Raw genomic sequence first — 24,162 nt, forward strand, 5'->3', positions numbered from 1 at the left:
CCTCTCTCTCTCTCCTTGTATCGCTCACACACACACACACACACACCCACCCACACACACTCATGGAAAGAGCAAGTCACAGTGAGGAGATCAGAAAAGCACATAAGTATTTTTCGGCAGTTTCACACCCACACACACGCACGCACACACACGTAACACCCATCTAACCTGGTTTCACTTGTACAGCATGATATCAGTCATATAGTGATGGGAGACTAAACAAGGAAACAAAGCCAATTAACTAACAACAAAGAACGTGTTCACGTGACACAACAGCATGTTTAGAAGTGGTCACATGTCCTAAACACAGCTATGTCTCTGATTATCGGCGGTATGGATTCCTGTTACAGCAGGCGATCACAGCAGCAGGTGAAAGAGAGCAAAGTCTGGGACGACCGCACGTACGTTGGTACACACACACATCGGTCCCTTTGTACATAAATGTGTTCTGTTTTACCAAAGATATGACAAGATTTCTTCTTTTTTTCAGGATTTTTTCAGCTTGTTTACGGAGTGAAACTATACACGGCTAGATGATCGGTTTCTCTTCTCTTTTTCTCTTCAAAGTTGGTGGAAGTAAATAAACAACAGGGGACAGATTCAAGAATCTATGTACAGAAAGAGACTGATGATGTCATCGTAAGTGAGAGAGGGAGGAAACGATAGAAGAAAGATGATTCACTATACGCACAAAAATCAATCAGATGTGTTGTCGTCCATTCCGGGTCAAATCCCTCAAACTGTAGATTTCATTCATTTCTCTGTATTTACATTAATTTTTAAACAGTTTGATGGATTTTGACCAGAAATGCACAATGCATCTGTCATCCCAACGTAACTCTTCATGTAGTGTGTCAATAAAAAAAAGTGAAAAAGATGAAAAAACAACGTAAAAGTGCAGATTTAACAGTTTTACTATACAGTGTTTCCCTCTTTAGCGTGAGACGTTGTAGGAATATATTATCTCTTCTCTGTACACAATTCTAATGACATCGCAAGATCCATTCTTCCTACGGCTGACAGACGATCACATGGTACATTTAGAGGCACATTCAGCCAGTTGCTTTGCTAACCACTGACCGTGTTCGTTCAAAAGTACAAAGGATTCTAGTTACAATGTGAGAGAAACTGCTTGATCCTGGTGCGGCTGTAAGTTTGCTTGTGATGAGATCAACATGGGGGGAATGCATATTTAAAACAAAAGAGACTAAAAGAAACAACTTGGGGTTTCAGGATTGTTGCAGTTTTATATAAATTCTTAGTTTTTAAAAATGATCGACCTTCTCTGAACCCCATATATGTGTGTGTGGGAACCGTGTATGGAACCAAAGGATGAAGGAGCTCCAGTTGGCAGAATGGAAGTTTGCACACAGAAAGGAAAGTCGACTAAACTCAAAGTGAAGATTTGTTTTGGGGGGGGGAAACAGATCTATGATGTAAATACTGCCAAAACGCTTCTCTCTTCCCGTCACACCTGCTGTGTACATATCTCTATCTCTATATTTATTTATATATATATATATACAGTATATAGTTAAAGCTGAACCAGCATCGCAGAAGTCTGATATGTTACATATGCACAGTAAGCAATATTTGCATTATTTTCTATACACAACATTACAGAGCCTTAGAAACCTGGCAGAGGATGGAGAAGCAGCTACGGCTCGGACTCAGCGTCTCGGATGCAAGCAGGATCGGGCTCTGCTGGCTGAACGGTGCACAGGCACGCTGTAAACCACGGCGAGTTAACATGACACCCAAAACCGACAGGACGGAGCCTTTGTAGCTGTGATGCAAAAGAAAATGTCAAAGTTTTCTGTAATCTAGCGACGGTTTTGACTTTCTGCTAAAGCTGAAGTAGACGGAAGAAGGCATCGAGAATAGAGTAGCAGTGGTTTGGAGTAAAGGACAAACATCTGGATGAGAAGCTAAATCAGGACGTCGGACACATCCAGCACGTGAGGATTCGTGTCGGGCATTGCATCACAAAATCAAAATGTTCCCAAACAAGTAAAAGAGAAATTGTATCTGTATCTATGTTACAAAAAACATGAATGCATTTATTTCAGTGATATGTTTGAAATGCAACAGCTGCATTCTTTTTGTTTTTTCTTTTGGACATTCGACTACAATATCCTACAGTTATATCCAAAAATATACGTCGGTGGATTGAGGAATCACAGCGTTTCTACTTCCTCTGATCCAAAGATATGAGACGACTGACACACAGAACAAACCTGCGACCGACACAAAAGCCTCCAACAATGTACAACGGCTGAGGAGAAGAAGACCTGGGGCGAGGGAAGGATCAGCCACAAATGAGGGTTTAAAGAGAGGAGTGAGGAGATGAAGTCGCGAGCACAGTGATGAAGGCCTACAGGAGCGAGAAGAAGGAGCCGTGTGACCTGTGAAAGCAGATCCTTCACTCTGGAGGAAGGAGGGCTGCACAGATACTCACACACACACACAAGTAAGCGAGTTCTTCAGTTCAGTTGCACTTCTGCTTTTCTGCAAAGACCGAATTCACCCAGCGTAACACGACATTGAAAGCATCTCCATTAAGATGTGTACCAGACTGATGATGAAACGTATTGAAATGTAAACTAAGACGAAAAAGCGAGATTTACTGTGCATCTTTCGGTAAAACTCCTCCTCATCCTCCTCATCGTCACTTTCACTATAGAAATCATAATGCACACACGGGTAGAGAAGAGGCTACAAGCTCCGAGTACAAGAAGCCGAAAAGAACGGAAAGAGATCTGAGAGCAGGCGGAGGGAGTGATGGTGTGAGTCTCTCAGTGTCCTGCAGGGGGCGACACAGTTCCACCAATGACGTTTCCTTTGGGCCGAGTCCTCCGTGACGCAAACAAAGCAGGTAGAGATGAAGAGCAGCCACAATGACGACACCGTGCCTCTCTTCTTCTTATTCCATCACAACCTCTGCTTAGGAGAGACAAAATACTCAGTTTATAGACATTTATGGACCGAAAGAAATGAAGTTTAATAAGACTTAATCCAGAATCTCCTGTGTCTGATCTTACCGTCAGCTGCTTTGTTCTTCTTCTCTCCACTCTCTGGGGATGCGGTGCCTTCAGACACTTCCCCTGTAAAACACATAATGGCCCGCAATGTTGGTCAGACAGGTGTGTGTGTGTTGAGTTATTATATTGAATTGTTGGAAACCTGCAGAGATCCGTTTGGTATTAAAGTGAAATCCCTGCGTGTGTGTGTGTTTGTATTCAATCTGTATCTGCACAGGGAGAAAACTTGGCACCTCATTTCATCAGATATCACACAAATTACTGTCGGGGGGAGAAAATCGCTCTTCCTCAGCGAGGAGGAAATGAAAGCAGGAAATCCATTTAAGCAGGATGCAAACGCTGATGGACGCTGGCGATTGCCGAGACGTTCCGCCTGTTTAGACTTCTTCGCATAAACAGAGACGTGCGTGCAAACGGCTCCGTCCGTTTAAGGTTTGAATTTAAGAGTTTTGTCATCATCTCTGCTCCATCCAATTGTGATAGAGTGTGTGTCTGAGGTGAACTCCTGCTGGAATGATTCAACATATAAATGAGAAAGTGTCGCCTGTTGTATCTTTGTATCTTTCCGCTCGCTGAGGTAAAAGGGACGCACCGTTCTGCAGCGGAGGGTTCTTGCGTGCAGCGCTCCCCGGCTGTGACCCCTGCTCCGCCCCGCCCGCGCCGCCATCTGCCGGCCTGCTGACTGGCGCCGGCCCCGGCTCGGGTTCCTCTCCCTCCGCTCCGTCCGGCTCCTTGGGCTCAGGCTGCTCCGGCTCGGCCTGGACCTCCTGGGGCTCCATGGCCTCCTCTCCCTCCTCTTCCTCCTCCTGCTGGGCCAGCTCCTCCGCTTCCTTTTTCGCTCTCTCCTCCGCTTCTGTGGGTACGTGCACAGAAGAGGTGAATGTGAGTGTGTGTGTGTGTGTGTGAGATAATCAGGCAGCAGAATGACTCAAATCCTGTCTAGTGATGCTTGATTCATTCACAACAGTAACCAACTCCCTCTAAAATGTAATAAAGTTGAAGTTTATGAATCACAGAATGTCCCAGCACTCCAGTCCTTGAGTTTATGTGTTTGGTCGCTCCTGCTCCTGCCTGTCAGACTCCTCTTCCTCGCTGACGGCACACACACTTGATAAGACTGCATGTGGGCAGATCTCCAAAACTCTCAGAGGCTTTAACTTAAATATTTAATCAGAGCCTGATGCAGAGTGGACAGAGTGTGTATCTGCAGCTCTGTAGTGTTGATTCTCAGTTTGACTTGTGTATAAATTCCACACTGGCGGAGGTCAAACAGCCACAAAACCGCCGCCTGAGTACCTGAAGATGAAGAGTTTTGCTATGTTTTCCCTCCTTCCCCTCACATCAGTCGGTGGGCGAGCTCGCCGCACCGCCGTACCTTTAGCAGCCTGCGCTTTCCACCTCTCTCTGTTCTGGTAGACGTCTTCGTTCCACAGAGCTTTGAAGGTCTTGAGGTCCACGGCCAGCAAGGAGCCCTGGCCCGACGCGCTGCTGTCCGAACCCATGCTCTTCACGCTCTGCCTCTTGGCCTCCTCTGAGCTAATACTGTTCAGACTGGGGCGAGAGAGAGGGAGAGAGAGAGGAGGGGAGGGAGGGAGGGAGGGAGGGAGGGAGGGAGGAAGAGGTGGAAACAAATAATGAGTGAAGAGAGGAGACGGACAGGTGGATCAGCAGAGGCCTGGCGTGGTTACGGGTGATTGAAAGCGGCTATAAATGCAGCGGAGCATCCACACAATGAAAAACCCCCTCAGGCACTCAGGTGTGAGCGGAGTGGAGGATGAGAAAAGCACAAGGAGGAGGAGGAGGAGAAGAAGAAGAAACACCATGTCGGGTTTCCACACGGTTAGCTGAGTAATGTTAATGACTCCTGTGGAGGAGAGGAGAGGAGAGGAGAGGAGAGGAGAGGCTGATGTTGATGTGCAGGTGCGAGGGAGGAAGAGCACGCCGACTCCCCGAGCGCCTCTTCATCCCCATTACACACACTTCACCAGAGATAGAGTCAACATGGAGAGCAAGAAGCGCAAAGTTTTTCAATACATGTCCCTTGATAATCTGCAATAGAACCCAAAAAATAAGCAAGCGGACAATTTTTTCTCTTTTGCTTACTCTGAAATCGCGACACGCTGCACAAACCTGATTTAATATCCAACCGGAGGGGAAAAGAAACACAATTTAGTGGCCCGGCTCTTTTCCTGCTGAGGCCCATTCGGTGATCAACACAGCAAATCAAAGCGCCGCCGACTTGACCATCGTCTCTAAAATGTCAATTTCAAGGTGCGGTGCCTGATGAAAGGTGCAGACAGACATTTCCATGTTCAGACTCAGATTACTGGTGGGAGACTCATCGGTTGTTCCCAGCACTTCCATTAGCGATGGCGTTATTGCGGCCCAGTCGTCCGGGTTTAATCATGCCGCCGAGGAAGGAGCAGTTACTCAAGGAAGTTTTTCCGCGCTCTGCTGTGAGTTTGTGGCTGTGTAACTGTTTCTCCGTTTGCTCACCTGGAGCGGCGGAAGCCCGTCAAGCCCGCGTGCGAGGCCTCGTCGATGAGCGGCTGCACGATGCGCTCCATCATGTCGGTCAGCACGGTGAAGGTGGGCACAACGATGAAGTCTATGAAGCCTGGAGACGGAGAGAAATCAGCAAACTCTCAACATCTCAGTAGCTTCAAAAGTTTAAGACCCAGATAGAAGAAGTGAGAGAGAGAGAAGTTTGTCTTGTTTTGGAGTGACACACACACATTCAAAGTGAGTAGTGATGGAGCAGCGACTTACCGATCTGGGATTGTGCCACCATTGTGGATTTCCGGTCGCAGAGTGGAGAGAAGGGCAGTCCGAGGTCCGCCTCTTTGTCCCCCTGGAAATAGGTTCAATCCCTCCATCAAAATCATTCTCAGTTGTTGCTTTGGGGGACAAAACATCCCTCACATACACACACTCACACGCTAGGCAATCACAGACACACACACCGTTACCGAAAGGCTTTCAAAATACTTTTGGGCCGCGAACGTGTTTCATTTTCTTCTGCTGATTTGCCACGAGCAGATGGAATGTGGAATCGGGAGGCAATGTTCTCTGGTGGAGCTATTTGTCGCCACTTCACGTCCCGGGAGACAAAAGGGCTCGCGAACGCAGCCTCAGCAACAATAGCACAGATAATGGGAAGAATGTGGATTAATAATGAGGAAGATGAAAGCTTTGTGTGCCCTTCGTGTTCACACTTTGAGACGTGTGATTTATTATTTATAGCCAAACGCACTGATTTGTCAAAGAAGTCATATTTTACATCTTAATCATGGTGACACACACATCACGAGAAGCAGCTCGTCTGCGATCGTATCCGTGACTGAATGACTTCATATCTCTGTTAAGCATAAGTAAACACATCAGAGTCATATTACAACAATCATTCACAAACATTATCATTTCGTTCTTTGTGTTACGCTGGAATTATGACAATTACAAAGGGACAGAATGTGCGAGAGGGAGAGCTCCATCTGTAAACACACACATCCACTCAGACTCCACAGCTGGACCGCACGTCCACACATCACAACGTCCACATTCATTTCATTTAAGTCATTCAGGCGTCCGCTGGTGTTTACGTGCATGCAGACTCCCCGCCGTGCACACAGATGTCCAAATCTAAACATGCCCTCAGAATTACGGCTTCAAAGTGAAACCACGGCGCATACTGAGCACCGCCCCCTCCCCCCGCAGACACACTCACCTGTCTGAAGAACTCCTCCAGCAGGGAGGTGGTCCAGCGGTGGTGCAGGTCCCAGCCTTTGGCCGGGTGGCTGATGTCGGCCGTGTGCAGCAGCAGGGACAGAGCCTTGGGCTTGTCGACGCTGTAAAGGAGAAGATACACACCACATCAAACACACTGTGCAGGGTTTGTCTGCACAACTGGGACTGGAAGATTCCTTGAAAGGGAGTTTTGTGTACAACAGTTAAGAATTTGTAATCTAACCAAAGTCCTTCTCCACTGACACTCTGTCTTGACACACTCACTGGACTGAGCATGCAGATGGCCCTGAGAGAGACTGATTATTATGCAGCAGGAGTTGTTTATAGAGGCTTTTTGATGGGGTGTATCCGTTGTAAACGACAGCAGCGCTGCCGGACTCCACCAGTGAGGGACCTGTAAACTTTATAGAGCCACGTTTTAGTTGTTTGATACTAAAACGACAGATTTTGAATCGAGTACCGGTTTAGAAACGAGTGCGCCGCCGAGAGCAGGGTGGGAACACACACACACACACACAGATGGAAGCAGACCGGATATAAACCGGCTAATGTGCAGACTGCAAACTCAGACACTCGCACAGGTGTTTCTTCTTGTTTTGGCCGATAGTTTAAGCTCAGAGCAGGTGGAGCGGAGGCGTCTTTACCCTGAGTGTTTGTTCCCTTTGCGTGCCAGAACATGTAAACACACACACACACACTAACTGTATGTACTCAAACAGAAACATACAAACTGCCGCATGGGTATCTTCATATACTTGTGTCATACCTGGGCCGGGCTAATCAGGGGAGATGATTACACACTCTAACGCAGCGTGAAGATGCATCATCTCACCTCCAGGTTTGTCAAATCTAATTTACCGTGCGGCAGATTGCACCTGATACCGTAACCAAATGAAACGTTCCATGATCTGAGGGACGGTTGGACGGCCCGACGTGGAGAGAGACAAGCGAACACACACACACACACACACACACACACACACACACACACACACACACACACACACACACACACACACACACACACACACACACACACACACACACACACACACACACACACACACACACACACACACACACACACACACACACACACGCGGCGCTCACGTACACATACACAAGGTTAAATAGAGGTGAGGAAGCCGAGCTCAGATTTCCCCCCATTCCATTTGTGGCAGATTGGATCTTAAACTGCACTCTAAGCACGCCTGCTGCAGACTGGCTTGAATTACTTCACATTAGGGTGCATTCAGCATTACAGCTTACCGCAAACTGCAGTCTCTAGTGTGTATGCGTGTGTGTGTTTGTGCTTACACAATGAAGTGTTCTTACATATTACCCCTGATGATCACACTCCAGTCTCAACACTCTATGGTTCTGTGTATATTCACAAAGGCGGGGGGGGGGAGAGAGGAGGGATAATAATATTGCTCACGCCGACATTCTCACAAAGTCGCTCAGCTCCATCAAATTGCTTCCTGGGCTTTTCTGTTTTGTCACAATGGTCGACTGAAGGTGAACGACTTCCTCCGCCTGCCGCTGCTACATCAGCTGTGATGATTCATAGTTTACGCGCCGTATGATAGTCTGATTGATTGCTCGCTCCCTCGCTTCTGTTTGCACGCCGGAGCTCCGCGGCAACTGCCTGTCAGTCACTACGGAGGGCGCCGTGCCGCAAACGGAAGGGAAAGCAAGTTGTGGATGCAGGCTACACGTGAAAGGAGGGGCCAAAACAAATTAACTTCCTTCTCCTTCATCTTCTTCTTCTCTGTTTCCATCAGATTAGAGGCTCTGAGGTGCGTTGTTGCATTTTAAAGTACAAAAACCTACACTCAAACTAGATTAGGTGGTAGAAGAACAGAAGCAGCAGAGTGAGAGGAAAGCTGTGAGGCTGGCGGTGAATGCAGAGACTATGCAAGCATTTCTTTCTTATTTCCATTGTGTACTGCAGGAGGATATGGTTCTATTGGGCAAGAAAATACTCCAATTTGAGGACTTTCTGCTGAGTAAACCGCAGCAGGGGAACAGAAATCCTCCCTTGTTTGTGTCCAGGCCGATTCCTGGTTGAAGAGCGCCCTGCAGGTCAGGGTTAATTGTGTTGTAAACAGTGGGTGGTTTGGTAAACAGAGCCAGATGGGGGAGGTTTAGCGGAGATGTAAATGGAGGAGGTGAGGGGTGAGTTTGCTGTGTGTAAACAGTAGCGATAGACGATGAGCGACTGACTGACCCCTCGGGTTGCTGCAGGAAGTTCTTCATGGTTTTCACCTGCTGGAAGTGACAGGACATGTCTGTGGCGAGGACCATCTCCACCACCAGGGTCCGCAGCTCTCTGGGTATGAGGGAGACGAGAGAGATATTTAAAAAAAACGAGCAGAGGAAAGCGAATTGGCAAGAACGCAGGTAATAAAAGTAGATTCTGTAAAAGCAGGTGAAGGGAGCCAACGTGGATTTAGAAAACCATTTTTAATAGCTACTTTGGGATTGCAGCTGTCTCCTTAAAGTATCGCCACATGTAATGCGCTCGCTGCAACCCGAAAGCAATTTGAACTCTCCCGATCGTGACGTCAACTCCTCTACGTCTCCCTCCGCTCACGGTCAGGTGTTTCATTAAATCCCTCTGCCTCTCATATCTGCGTCTCTGACCTCCAGTCGTCCTTGGACAGGTTGTAGAGGATGTTCATCTCGTCGTCGTCCTGTAGTAAACGATACGCCGCGCTGACGTGGTGACTCTCCAACACGGCGCGGTCATTGTACAGGATGGCCGTGTCTGACCTGATCGGTGCGGGGGAGAAAAACAAGAAGGGAAAAAGAAGAAATCACAATGAGGCCATTAAACAAAACAACGGACTCCTAAATGTCAAGACTTCTCATTGCATCAATTAGAATGCCATCAAATTGAAGGAATGCATGATTTTATAGCACAGCGCTCTCATTGTGGAGTTCATTTGGACTCCGGCGTGATTACAGCACCACAGGCCGTCTCTCTGCGAGCGTCACGAGCTGCAGCCCCCTCGCTGCTGCAAATGAAAACATTGATTGGGCCGAGTCAGTGCCATGCATTTATGATTTTATGATTCATTACCTTGTCTGAATGTGGAAGTTGTTTGTGGTCCCCGTGTGCTCGTAGTCGTGCACCGCGGCCGCAAAGATCATGGCGAAGATCTCCAGCTCGGTCAACCAATGCTGCAGGAGGAAGAGGAGAAAGAGGTGAAGATGGGAGGAAGGGGAGGAGACGTCGGGGAGGATCGGGAGGGATTATTAAGAGGAGCGGAAGAAGAAGAAGAGGCCAGGGTGTTTGAAGAGGGGAGGAACAGACAGAGACGTCAATATGGAGGAAGGTAAGTAATGAATACAAGAAGAAAGAATGGACAGGAAACAAAGAAGAGAAATGAGAAGCCAATGAGTGGGAAAGGGAGGAAGAAAGCAGCCGTAGATCACAGAGTAAAGATGTGGAGGGGGAAAGTGATATAAAGGATGCAGAGAGCAGGTTGACATTAGGAATCCATTACCATCAGGGACGAAAAGAAACAAACGGGGAGGACGAGATAAAGGAAAGGTCAGAAAAGCAAAAGGGAAACAAGCGACTGGCAATCACGTTTCAATCTGTCACGTTAACTCTCCTGCGCACAGACGGCGGCTCGGTCTGTTTGTTTACATGAAGACATACAGCCCTATAATGTTACCTTAGTGGTTGATCCCTTAATAAGGTTTTCACCTCCTTAAGGCGTGATGAAGCATGAGTGCTGACTGCATCACGCATGTAATACAAACACAGAAAGCCCAAAGCCCCGGGTAGAGAGAGGGAGAACTCTGCGTCACATCAACATGTACAGTACGCGTGCGTGATTGTGCTTTTATTTATGGACGCTCTAAACCCTGAGTGAACACAAACGCCTGTGAGTGGGCAGCGTCCACTGATACGTGCACGCACCTGAGGGGGAATTAACTCAGGGAGCCCACTCAATACCAGTGACTAATCAACACACAGTGATGGGAGTCATTAAGTACAGGGAGCAAGATGGCCGATCCATCCTCGGCATATTTCCTTGTGGGCCTGCTTTATGAATGACCTGTTGATTGTTGATTTAATGGAGTCTGGAGGGCCTGGCGAATGATCGATGCTGTTTCTGCTTCTCTCCCAGGAGACAGCGGTTCTACCAGTAATGTGGTTTGCTCTGCAAGGCACTGCCCAAAGAAACACACCATGTCGACAGCTGTCGCAGCCACCTTATTAAGGTGATTAAATAAAAACACTGGGAGCGGGGGTGGCTGGCTGGCTGGCTGACTGCTCGGCTGACTGGCTGACTGCTCGGCTGGTTTGGGGCTCTGAACTCAAGCTTCAGCGAGGCTCATGTTTTTGTTTTTTGGAATCAACGCAACACCAAAAACGCCCGAAAGCCACACCAGGAGAAATAAGTGCAAAGTGGGTCAACAGAGGGAGCCAGAACAAAAAGCAACATGAAATATGGAGAGTAGTAGCGAAAAACAAGCGATAAGAGAGAGGAGACGTTTGTGTAGATAAGAAAAATATTTGGCTTCACGAGCGAATGCTAAAACAGGAACAATGAGCTTTGGTAATTATCACATTTTGACAGATATTCTTAGAAATGTGGGTTGATGTTCTCAAATGTGCTCCGGGCAAAACTGTGGTCACAGTGTTTTGTTGTCTGATGTCAGTTTTTCCGTGACAGAATAGTTCATGGATGCTCCGAGAAAAGAAGCCCAAAAACAAAACAAGCCCCATTAAAAGCCGCCGCGTGTCAGGCAAAGCTGCAATTATGGGCTGGCACACGAGTGACAAGAGACGCTGTGAGCTTGGGGATGACATCAGGACGGAGCGCTTCAGTCTCAAGTCTCAGTCACGTGGCTTTCTTGATGAAAATGATGTTAAAATTGTTTGTGTAGGTTTTCAACAGGTTTGGATCCCGTAGATGTGTTGAGCAAATTCTTAGAACTGCTTTTATTGAGCAGCGGGATCCTCATAAAGCTTCTCTTAGAATTCATACAAGGCAAATGTGCAGAAAGGAGGCTTGTGTTTTAGTATGTGTGTGTTAATGTCAGATTCCTTCAACCTGAGTATTTGCGGTGCACATGTTGTACTCACCACCATGCCAGTCTTGAGTAGTAGGTAGTGTACAGTCTGTGTGACGTCAGCGGCGTGTATCAGGTTGTGGTAAGGGTTTTTATGTTTGCTGTATCCCACTTCTAGGGCTTCCACGAACGACACCACGGCAGAAATGGGGATCTGAAGGCATCAAAACATCAGACAAACGACGGTGATGATGCAAGTAAAAGCCTGTAAACAATCAGAAATCTTTACGAGCCATATGTTCATTAAAACGATGGCACACAGCTCCATCAGCATCGTGGATCGTGTTGGCGTCTGCAGATCAGTGCTACCATTTCGCTTTCCGTGTCAGCTTCACTCTCTTTTCTGTCATTTACTCGGCTGTCACTCTGAGACGCTGTCATTTCAAGTCAAGTGTGTTGAGACACAAGACACTGTGGAGGATAAGCCCTGCCAATATCAGCTGAGATGGAGTCCCACCAGCTGCTGGAAATATCAATCCCCAAGCTTGATAACACCATCTAACGCTGACATTTAAAGTGGAGCATGCTGTTTGGGATATGGGGTGTGGAATTTAAAAAGGTTCCAACACTGTAGAATACCAGAAAATGCTAGATAACGATTCAGTCTCATCTTTCATAACATTATCTCTTCAACTACCTTATATGCATCAGATTATTATCGTTCTTTCAGGATAACTGGATTTGTTTTAAGGCAGATCCTTAAAAGAATTTTCAGTGGACACAATGTTCATGAATAATTTGTCATAATAACAGCATTACCATAGATTTAAACTGCTCTATTTACTGTCCAGAGTCATTACAGGTTCACTGGCACTGAGTAACACTGAAGGTAGAATTAAATCACACAAATCCCCTGTGGTTCTTCATCAAACTTCCTTACTTACTTACTACTTTGACTTTCAGTATTTAAAAGAAGAGGAAAAAAGGCTGAACTAAATTTACAATGAAGAAACGTTCATAAGCAGACGTGAGTCTCCAAACGAGCCACAGGTGTGAGCGGTGTCATCACTTAACGAGACACACCTGCTGCAATTAACAACCAACCATCAGTGCATCCAATATATAAAAAACATTAGAGGGATACATTTTTATTACATTTTAAAATCCCTTATCAAGCTGTTTATCTGTTTAAACTGTCAATCTAAACACATTACCTTATTTTGGAGCAGCTTTAGCCTATAAGAAGCTAAACACAGTCAGTTTACCCTTGCTCTATCTACAGAGGTATGGAAGTGACACATCACTCCCCTGAGACTTTACCTTGAAGCGGCTGATGAGGTCATATCTGGTGAGCAGTTCGTAGAAAATAAATTTGAGCGCGTGATCCCCGCTCGCCTCGTTGAGGGCAAACACGTCAAACGACCATTTGTCAACATTCTGTGTGAGGGGAGAAGAAAATCCATTGAAACGTTGAGAAATGACCAAACAAAATGATGATATCAATGGTGCTGCTGTTGTAAACAAGTCGAACTGTATTGTGTTATTTTCAGTTGTAAACTTGATTTTCCAGTATGTGTGTGTGTATATGTGTGGACATTTATTTTGCTCGCGGGTAAAATGTGTACAGAATGTGTGTGTGTGTGTGTGTGTGTGTGGACACTAATACCTTAAGCACAGATATGACAGAAGGGGGGTAGCTGAGTCCCACCATATTGGAGGTACGTCTGTACATCCTGTTTGGATTAGATAAAAACATCAAATGAAACGCACCGCTGAGCACAAACACCAGAGGTTACCACACTGGCCCAGCAGCACAGCCGGCAAGACAGCCTGCAAGAGAAAAAAACAGCCCGCAAAGCCCCATGACATCCACCGGCTCAACGCACACCTTCAATTCAAGACAACACGGTATGAAAATACATCTAATATGCCGTAAACAAGCACCGGCAAGTCATACAGGAGGGTTTTTACGAGGAATAGTATATAAATGAGTTTGGTCACAGAAATGCCATGTGAGATTAGCAGCCACTGGATTTACTTGGCAGGTTTCAAAGTTAATTTGAATTGCATTCAAAAATAGTGAAATTGGCCAGAAAATGTTGATAGCGGGAGCAAATCTATCCTGAAAACAGCTTCAATAAATGTCAACCGCCATTCAATGTGGAGGAGTAGGTGGAAATATCTCATCCCTCTATTCTCTGACTTTTCTCCAATCTTCCCTTTAAAAATGTCTGCAAACAGGCCTGCTCTCGCTTAAAAAAACAGATTAGGAAAGATTACATCGTACACGTTCGCGCCATTCTAATTTGAACAAATGCGTGTGGCGTGTTAGTGTGTGATAAGCCGCAGCCCTGGAGAGCGAGCTGTTTGTTACTCTCTGAATTATTGGGCTTATCCAGGCTTGCCAAGGTCATGATGATATATAGTGTGTGACTGTAAAGCCAGGCAGGCAAGTCAGTGTAAAGAGAGTACAGGTGCAGGTCTTGGACTGACTTCCCAAGCTACTGTTCATTTCAGCATCCCTGTAATAATCAATTTGCTGAGACTCCAAACTTGTGTTAGTTCATTCATCACAGTGAGATTATTATTTGTACAGCAAGTGTCGACACCTTTGATGAATCTGCACTGCATTAGCAGGCAACAATAACATGAAATTGACTAAATAAAAGCGCCGCTCGCTGTGATGGACGATCTATGAGGAAGGACTCAGATGCAGAGGCTTCTTCACACACACCTTCAGTCTCATTGTTTTTATTGAGTGGTCTCTTCTGGAACAATTCTTTAATGTGGAAAAACATAGGGATTTGTTTCTGCTCTCCTCTGCGACAACACTTGTGCACACTGAGTGAAAACAGACCGCTTTCGGTACCATATATGTCAGGTTTATTGTGAGTGTCCAAGGTCTGCAGGCCAGTATGCTTGGATTATTGGATGCATCTCTATAGGTGTGAACATCAGGGTTGTATGTTTAAATTCTTATGTATCTCACAACACTTTTACCTTTCGACAAATATGCCGGCCTGAACGGCGTGGACGATGCTGCGGAAGCGAGGTTTCTCTTCGGTGCGTCGCAGCATCAGACCCATCTGGCGCGTAAAGGTGGAGGCCAGCCAATCCCGCACCTCCGACGGCACCGACTCTGACTGGATGTCGCTGAGCTCATCCTCTGTGTCCACCAAGCGCCTGAAAGGACAGGGAGGGAAGAGGGGGGGGGACACGAGGAGACAAGGAAGAGACAAAACACAAATGAAATAAAGGGAACAAATCAGGCAGATGTGCAGGGGAAAGGCTTATGAAATGTTTTATCCGACAAGGGATCAAAACCCAAAGCTCTCCGTCGATAACCACCACCTCTTATGTAACATCCAAACATCCCCGGCTTCTTAAAACACCATGATGTAGTGTTCAAATCCAATTACATGATGTAATTCTCCACAGCTACCCTGTTGTGTTGACATGACCCGGGGATCAAGCACAAAGTACCCACAGCTCTCCGCTCTCTGCACTGAATACACACTCATAGGAATCATAATACTGCCTGGAGTTTGTGCATCATCCTGTGTCCTGGAATGGTCACACCATTGACGGGCCTAATCTGCTCGGGATTGCGATGACAATAGTCTTATATAATTCCATAAGCCCTGGACATATCTGGGATACTTGACCTGCATTCAAGTATCGACAGGAACGGCAGCAGGACTTTGCAAATACACATCTATGCATGCACACACACACACGTTAAGACACACCATCTGCCCGTGCGTGCCAGATGACACACATCACTCATGCGATATGCAGGGTTTCTATCTTTAGTGTATCATTCCTGTGAGGTTGTGTAACCAAGCAGAGTGGAGAGAAATGCACGGAATGAAACTCAGAACTGCTTCTCAGGTTAATTTCCATACTAATGATCGTCATCAATTTCCCACAGTCTGGCCCCTGTGCTGTTGTTCTCGATAAATGGACCATAACAGAACGTGTTCCCTTGTAGAGACCCCGGAGGTGTGTGTGACGATGCTCTTACCGCGTCTCCTCAATGTAAACAGATTCCAAAACCGAGGCGGCGTACTCCAGGTTTTTCTTGAGGTCGGTCAGGGAAGCCTCTCCTCTCTCCAGCTGTTTCACCAGACATCTTAATCTAAAACAGAGACGCACAAATCAGTTAACAAACACAATTACATCCTCGCTGTCTTGTCTCTGTATTTTTCTTAATATCCAAAACAAGTTGTCTGTGGCTCTAAATTGAATTCTGCTCTTGTGTAAGCATACTTCTCCACCCAAGCTTTGGTGAAATTAAAACTCAACATTGATCCACACCAGCAGTCAATACGCCTCCTCTTGATTAAAACTCCATAAATTGCATGTGGGGAGTCACGGTAAAAGGGTGAACGAGCTGTTTTCTCGTTGTGCCCTTCCGATACTACCACATGTGCACAGGACCGCGGCCAAACCCAGCCCAAAAATAGCATTAAAAGAAATCGCAGTACATTCAGGGGCATGTGCACACAGCCACCTCTGCCTCGGCTGGCCACCTGCTGATGTCTTTGAGATCACACACTCCACTTTCACAGCAAATGCCCACAGAGGCAGCGCTCAGCGTTGAATTATTAAGTGGAGAGGTTGGAGATGCTCTGACGCAATTCATCGATTACTGCCCCCTGACAACAGTTGGATATTAGCTGAATCCAATCCCGTCGTCAGAATGCCATTGATTCCACCGCACAGACATCCTGAAAATCATTAATGTATGATTTTGGATTGCTTCTTTAACGTTAAAAGGCTTTTACAGGGAAATAAATGCATACAGGCCTTTTTTTTCCTGCAAAGCTAGAATCAATGCACACGTGGTTAGCTTGGTGCATGAGCTAATAATGGTGATTAGGAACAGCTGTGAGCCAAGGAGCGAATAGAGAACTCCCTCCTTCAACGCTCAGCCTCCTCTCCAGACTATAAGTCACCCGTAAAAATGATGACATTTGTTGCGTGTCTGACTCTGTACGTCACACATAAGTGCTGCTCCCGTGCTGCACTGATTTTTAAAGACGGCGTTGAATGGCAGAATCAAAACGCGAAGCTGAAAGGACTGTTTGTCTGCGCTGTCTGAGAGCTTTCAGCAGTAGCTTTGTCGCCAGCTGATTGCTTTTGTTTGTCTAACAATGAAACCAAACTGACTGACTGACTGGCCAATTGGAATTTATCAATTTATCATTTACGAGACGGAGGCTTTCTAAGTGAGCGTTAGTACTTTCTTTAAAAACATCGCCAGAGTGTTTCCTCACCGCATTGTTCGTTGACAGAGTAAGACAAAAACCCGAAAGAGCAACTTTGTCAGCTCGGTACGCTCCAGCCACTTTGATATGTTTGACTTTTGAATAAATCAGTGACTCTGCCAGGTGAAGTGAAACACACACACTCACATTTCACCTGCTGTCATTATGGAGGAGGGGGGGATAGGGGAGAGGGGGGGCAACAAGCTGGGTTAACAGCACAGGTCAGGCTCAAAGTGAAGCCTGGGCACGGAGCCAAAGGCAGAGAAAAGGCTGCCAGAGGAAACGCTGGCGGGGTGGAGGAGCAGCAGCCATGTAATTGGCAACGGCGGCGCGTTTAGCAGCAGCGGGACGGAGCGAGCTTGTTTTTCTGGATTCCGCCGATGATCGACCCCTCCCGCCGCCATTAGGGCTCAAAATTGTTTCGTCCCTCATGAAAAAGTTAATTTCCAAAGCGCTCCATAGGAAGTAAAGAGGGAGGAAAGCAAAATGGAAAATAAGCGGATAAATTCTCCATAAAGCTTTGAGAGATGAAGCACTGAGGAGGAATTTATCAGGAATGAAAGCAATGTACTTGTGATATTGCACCATATAATGCAGGTAGTAATATAAATGTAAATAGTGGCATTGGTGCGCAAAATGTGTTAGAAGCAGAGGATATTTATACACCGAGTATCACCCTGGGACTGTTTTCCCTCACACTGCTCCCTTGAGAATATTGCTTATTCATGAGCGACGAATGACAGCCGTGATAAATGGAACATTTAGTGGACTGAGGTTGGGTTAAAGGTCAAAGGAAAGTGAAACTCTCTCAGGTGCTGACAGGAGGCCGCTGCCCACGGCCATAAACCGGCCAAATATCACACGGGGCTACGCGGCGGTCACCATGGCGATGAGTCAGCTGTGATCTTTTGCGAAACTCTCTCCCCACCGACTTAAGAGATCTGGGAGGCTTGAAGAATTACATCCAAGAGATCATTTCAGCAGACGGGATGAAGCAGCAGAGGTCGGCCTCGTCTCGCTCGCTCACCGGCCGACATAAACCAGACGGCTGCGGCGGACAGTTCTACGACTGCTGCCGTGGAAATGAAATATCGCGGTGAGGGGGGATGTGGAACTTTTCTGAGCTGGTAATGGAGTTCAAACTGTGGTCCTGTTTAGGGTTCGGTAAAAAGCGACGTTCCTGGGAAAATATAAGCTGTTACACAAGCCGACTCGCTCAATCACAGCAAAGTCGTTCACCAAACGTTATAGTCCAGTATCCTGCTTCTTCTTTATCTACCAGAGGCTCAAAACGCTCCACTCCATTTGTTTGTTTGCCTCTCTTCCCCTTTCGTATGCTGGGCAGGTAGCACACAGCCGGCTTATCGCAGCTTGTGTGCTGGAAATGAACCAGCCGGTGTGTTTGTTGGCTAAAGAGACGAACAATGAGGCTGGAAACTCCAAACAGGAGCAGGAGTTTGATGCTATTCCTCTGTGGCTTCAGCTGTATAAGGTCATCTTACACAGACTCTAACGTGTTGTTATTATCTATCAGCACCGGGGGGCTTCTCCTGAAATCTTCAATCATTCATCACCATCATATTTTGAGCCTTTCTCTGTATCTAGTGGATGCATCTGGATACCGGCGGCTCAAAGGAAACCTCACACAGGCTTGAGAAGCTGCGGAGACGTCATGTGTGAATCCCTTTGCTTGTGTTCCCGTCTGAGCTGCCGGGGGAAAATAAGAGTGTGGCCCGGATCAGCGAGTCTCTCAGAGGTCCTGGTGACTGCAGGGGTCAAGCCTGTGATTTCCATGGAGTCGGGAGCGTTGGCAGAGCTCTAACCAGCAGGGTGCAGCACTTGAAGATAGCTCATCGTAGAAAATGGCACATCAATCCCGAAGAATGAGGTATTCACTTGTTTTTAAATGTGAAATTCCATCATATTTAACCCATAAAGTCCTAAATCCTGAGCCTGGTTAAACAGATAATAGCACTGCCAGAAAAGGGAAGAACCTCCAGCTGTCTCCAGCATCTGTATCTGAAAATAAGAGCTTTATTTGTTTCCCATCATAAGGGTCAACACAGGGGGAGATTAGCACTGGAATTCAGGTTGAGAGTCTTTTCCAACTCCATTGTTGCTGCCTCAGATTCCTTTTGGCCCTGGCTGACCTGCTGAGATAGAAGAATGGGCTGGAAAAATGAAAAGGCCGAAGTAATTTGATGTCAAATCAGAGCCGCCTGCAGCGTATTATCTGAGAGCGCCGACACTCCACCTCTGCACCGCCGCCGTGGTGACAGCCAGAAGTGACAGAGAAAGAAAGTGAACTCAAACGGCAGATGAGAGAAACCGAGCCGCGGCTTCTTTGCAAGCCTCTTACTTTTTCTTTTTGTTTAATCTCTGAACGTCTTCACAAAGCATTGATTAAACCCTCGTCTCTTGCAGCTCATTAAAAAAACAGGTGCGTCTCTGATTTGCAGCAGCTGTCACAACCTGTTTACCACTCAGCAGCCAAAGCCGTTGTCGGGGTTGTTGCCGGGGCGGCCGCGATTTAAAACATGAAGCCATCGCCTTCACCGCGTGCCGATGGCGTTCGATCTTAGATGGTGTGTAATCAATGGCCTGGGTCAATGTAATCACCCAGGGAGATTAGCATGCTTTCAGAGAACACACACACACACACACGCTGGGCTGATGAGGGAAAACAAAGCCTGCGAAAACAAGATGACACAGTTCAGCCGCCGGTACCGCCAATCCTGCAGCTCTGACTGAAGCAGAAGTTTGAGCATTGGGATTTGAACATTTCAGCATCACCTGGTGTCGCCATCTGATCAAATTAAAATGAAAATTAACAGTTTAGAGTTGAAATGCTTCTCATTCATTCCGTTAACACGCAGGTTAAAGCTTAGATTTTACTCCAATGAAGGGAATAATGCTTCCAGTGTTTTCCTGCTGTTGACGATGATACTAATTAAGATTACAAACAATGCAAAAAGCAAGCAGGCTGTTATTCTTAACATCCCTGGTAAAAGTTCTGTTATCTGCTCTAAACAAAGCCTCTCCCGTGGGTGGCTGCAAATGACAGATGTGACAAGAATCGCAGGCGACAGGAGAAACCTTAAAAAAAAAAGAAAAGATCAGTGGTTGGCTGAATGCGGCCCACTCGTGTCAATGTCTGCCAATCAAATCACACAGGAAGGGGGAGAGGAAATATCTAAAAGCGTTACGAGAGAGAGAGATCCTTTGTTAGGAATACTGTAAAAAAAAAAAAAATTATCCATATCATTATGAACCTTAACGAACAATGAACAAGAGCAGCTGCTTTAAAAGTTAGAGTTGGACTTCCTGTGCACACAAAACAGCAGCCTGAGGTGAAGCTGTGTCTGATTCAAACATTCTTATCTGACAGGACCGGAGGGGGGAAAAGTCAAACAGTTTTATCTAAAGTGGCCCGTGAAGGACAAAAGGAGGGCAGCCCGAGCCTCCGGTTCCAGATCCTGGCTGGCCGTGTCGCCGGGAGTGAACCTTTAGACTCCAACCCGCTCGCTTTGGTAAACATCAACCGAGCGACGCGGGGGTTTTGCTCACGCCGGTTATGAAAGTCAAACATTTTTTAAACCGTTTACTCTTTTGCTGCCATTTGCAGAGGATTTGTCCGCTCCTGCCCTGACAGTGAGACGGATGTCCTGGGAGAAGTGGGCTTATTACACAGAGCTGTCCCCCCTCTATAAATCAGGGGAGCGGGCAGAGTATTTGGTGTATTATTGTTCTCTTTGCTGTCATGCAGATTCACACAGCCGCATCAACAACACAACACACTAGAACCAAATGAAACTAGAGGAGGATCTCCTGATGAAAGCGTGCACGGCTGCTGTCAGCTGTCATGCCGAGCCGCTTGATTGTTCCGGCATCTAAAACTGCGATCACCATGAGGAACTTGAGCGTTGTTGCCATTCTGTTAGTTGTAATAAATTGCATAACAGCGAGGGAGGTTTGTTTCCATCTTCCAAAGTGCGCCATCTTTCTTCCTTCGACACGTTTAGGTGTTGGATTTACTCTTTGCTCTCCGTGTTGTTGCCTGCTTTGAAAGCTTTTGGACGTGGCGTTTGCCGGCGTCATTGTTGTCGCTTCTCCTCCTCCTCCTCATCTATCAGCCTTGACGCTCCTGTCGTATCTCCTCCCTCACGTGGCGCCCGTATCTCTCGCCGACCACACGGCCGTAAAGACCCATTACAGCCACAGAGAAAGCTACCTCAGCAAATATTGCGGCCCGCCACGCCGCAGGGGGGGAGAATAAGAGACAATAGACTACTTTGGCAACAGCGAGTCATCATTTTAAACCGTCCGGGCTTTCATCTCCCATGCGGGCTTTTACGGCGCCACTTCACTCGTACATTATTCGGGGCGCCATGGGAAACAAAACACCGTAAATTCAGAGCGCATCACCCAGAATCATCATTCAACCTCCTGTAATAATAAGGTGAAGGTGCTGGGAGCAGAACAGGACGTCTTGATCAAGGACCTACAGACAAACACAACATCCCTCTAATAAAGATGCCATCTTAATGGATCCGGCTGTGACTCATCAGTCATGCGGTCTTTGCCCCGTGTGGAGTCCTGACCTGTGTGCTGTTCTGGTCACGTTACAGCGCAGGTGCCTCTACAGTATTCTGCGTGTTTCTGCTGTGTCGGCAAGATTCCAAAGCCTTTGTAAATCCAAATTACATTTCCTATAATCCCAGCGACCGATTTATGAGCTGGAGGAAGTCATTTGTCCTGAAGGGAAACAAAACAAAGCAAACAGCTTAAAAGGACTCAGTAAATCGGCACACAGGCACAATGGCCGCCAGCAGGGACATCAATGTGTGTGTGTGTGTGTGTGTGTACATTTTCTGTGCACTGTATCTTTTTTTGACGGTATTTTAACAAGATGAGCGAGTGTGTTGGTGTTCTGTGGGCGCTGCTGCACACTGGCCAGAGGAAAACTCTTTCCAGGTAATGAATCCCCAGCAGACTTGATTGTAAGAAACAGCAATTCCTGTAGAATGACTCGGCGTGGAGTGAAATTCTATCACCTATAACATTAGTAAAGGCTTCCCTCCCTCCCTGTTTGATTCCTGCATGCAGCTCCACTCCTCTAATTAGAAGCTGTGATTGATTGGTCGACTTCAAGCCAGCGTCTCGACCAGCATTAGCAAAAGTGCAGCATTCTGAGGGGTGGCGGCGTCGGAGGCACATGGTCGATGGTTAAAGACACGTTGGTGCAGCTGCATTCAAAGCAATGTGGTATTTAGGGGCAACCAGCAGGGCTTTCAGACTCGGGTGGATTCGTCAACACCACCATTTCCTTTCCATCTACAGTAGAACCATCTGCCAAAACCTGAACCTGAGAGGATAGGAGATGTTTATTGCTTCATAAAGTGGCTGCTTCCTCTACTGCGCTTCTTCCAGTAGGTCACTGGCAGCAAACACACACACACACGCACACGCACACACACAGGACGCCTGAAAAGCTGGGAAAACAGTCGATTAATACCGTCCTCCTTTCATTACTCAGCCCATTAAATGGCAGAGGAGGAAAAGCAGGAAGCGGAGAGAAAAGGTCAAATGGAAGCAAATGAACTTATGGTTTCAAAAACGTGAGCTCACTGGAACATCGACTCCACCGCAGCCTCGCATAATTAAGGATTTAATGGGCTCGGTAATGGCTGTGCAATTGTGCGCCTTTTGCTTTAATAACCCCGGTGGCGGCGTGGAAAAAAAATAAAAAGCTTTCCCGCTGACATCAGTTTGATATTTATTCGGTGAAGCTGGATGCAACACGTCGCCGCGCCTGAAGCTGAGTGAAGTGGCAGCAGCAGGAGGAGGACCCGACGGCGATACGAGTGTCAACACCTGAACCCCACCAGTAAAGAAGTGGGTCACTGCCAGTCTGCTGGTACGAGACGGACACACACGGGAAGCCGTCACGTCTCGCAAACAAGGGGATAGAATAATAAACAATACTGCAAATCTATACTGCAGCACTTGTTTTGTACTCCTATCTTTAATTTACTGAAGCTGACAGTTAACAGGCTTCAGTGTGGAGTCGACAAAACCTCGAAAAACCCAATTCCAAAGCAACATGTTCAGATTTGCATGAATAATAAGAACGCTGCGCCGACTCTCAGATAATACGTTTGTGTTATTCATGCTGTTATACTTGATTAGCAGAGCCAGCGGAGTGAAGCGTCTCCATCAAAACCGCCGCCACTCCGCCGCCGCACACCAACTGGAGTCTGACAAGGGCGAGGCAGACGCTTCAGAAAAGTGTGTGTGTGCGCGTGTATGTGTGTGTGATCAAAGCTGGGTGGCCTGATACAAACCGAACCCAGCTGCATTTCAATGACATCGCAGATCAGCGGGGGACACAGACGCTCCCCAGTGCTTCAAACTGAAGAACTGTTCGGTGATATCTACGAAGTAAGAGGTTCGAGTTCGCGTCCTGAGGGATTTGACACGTTGGAATTCAAACAAAACGCTGTAAAAACAAAACAAACATCTGTAATCTGCCGCACAGATCCTCTTCGGTGACCTTCTGTGCTGCTATCTGTCCCCACAAACACAATCTCTGGCGTGACGACATGTTTCATCACCGCTGGAATATAATCCCCGACGTGTAGTGATTTGTAGGAATTATGTCATTCGGAGATTAAAACTTGCTGCATCCTGAATCGGGGACAGAGCCGGAGGAGAGAGAGGCAGAGGGAGTGTGTGTGTGTGTGTGTGGTACCAAGGTGTCTGACCAATAGAATGCTTCTTTATCTGAACCTCCCATGTGCTTATTGTTTGGTTTTACTTCAAATTACCTGTAAAAGTGCATTTAAACACACTCTATAGTAAATACCTCATATATACTTCATGTATTCAGAGGCTGTGTGTGTTTGTTTGTGTCTCACCTTCACATTCAGTGTTTTCCAGCACCGACTCCAGTTCATGTCTGGGTCCTTAAATGCCAATAATTCAATTACAACAATCTAATAAGATCAAAGCAGACTTCTAAAGGTCAGAGGAGTCCCATGTGTGTCAGATGAGTCATGCAGGATAAAGGTAAG

General features: G+C 46.8%; 1 protein-coding gene across 1 annotated transcript in view; it reads right to left on the reverse strand.

The window, feature by feature from the left end:
* Positions 1-1,414: 1,414 nt before the first annotated feature.
* Positions 1,415-24,162, reverse strand: part of pde1cb (phosphodiesterase 1C, calmodulin-dependent b) — a 36,209-nt gene continuing 13,461 nt past the window's right edge. The window contains exons 3-17 of the mRNA XM_076147857.1: positions 15,844-15,957; positions 14,820-15,002; positions 13,486-13,552; positions 13,140-13,256; positions 11,893-12,033; positions 9,871-9,971; positions 9,432-9,560; positions 9,016-9,117; positions 6,766-6,886; positions 5,811-5,892; positions 5,538-5,658; positions 4,417-4,592; positions 3,634-3,894; positions 3,042-3,104; positions 1,415-2,940 (exon numbers count right to left, since the gene is read on the reverse strand). Of these exons, the coding sequence (XP_076003972.1) occupies positions 2,924-2,940; positions 3,042-3,104; positions 3,634-3,894; positions 4,417-4,592; positions 5,538-5,658; positions 5,811-5,892; positions 6,766-6,886; positions 9,016-9,117; positions 9,432-9,560; positions 9,871-9,971; positions 11,893-12,033; positions 13,140-13,256; positions 13,486-13,552; positions 14,820-15,002; positions 15,844-15,957 (1,795 nt within the window). The 3' untranslated portion in view covers positions 1,415-2,923. The remainder of the gene's footprint in view (positions 2,941-3,041; positions 3,105-3,633; positions 3,895-4,416; positions 4,593-5,537; positions 5,659-5,810; positions 5,893-6,765; positions 6,887-9,015; positions 9,118-9,431; positions 9,561-9,870; positions 9,972-11,892; positions 12,034-13,139; positions 13,257-13,485; positions 13,553-14,819; positions 15,003-15,843; positions 15,958-24,162) is intronic.

This window comes from Genypterus blacodes, unplaced genomic scaffold, assembly GCF_046128005.1.
Source record: "Genypterus blacodes isolate CSIRO-AG114 ecotype Tasmania unplaced genomic scaffold, CSIRO-AGI_Gbla_v1 ptg000005l_1, whole genome shotgun sequence".
NCBI classification, from domain to species: Eukaryota; Metazoa; Chordata; class Actinopteri; order Ophidiiformes; family Ophidiidae; genus Genypterus; species Genypterus blacodes.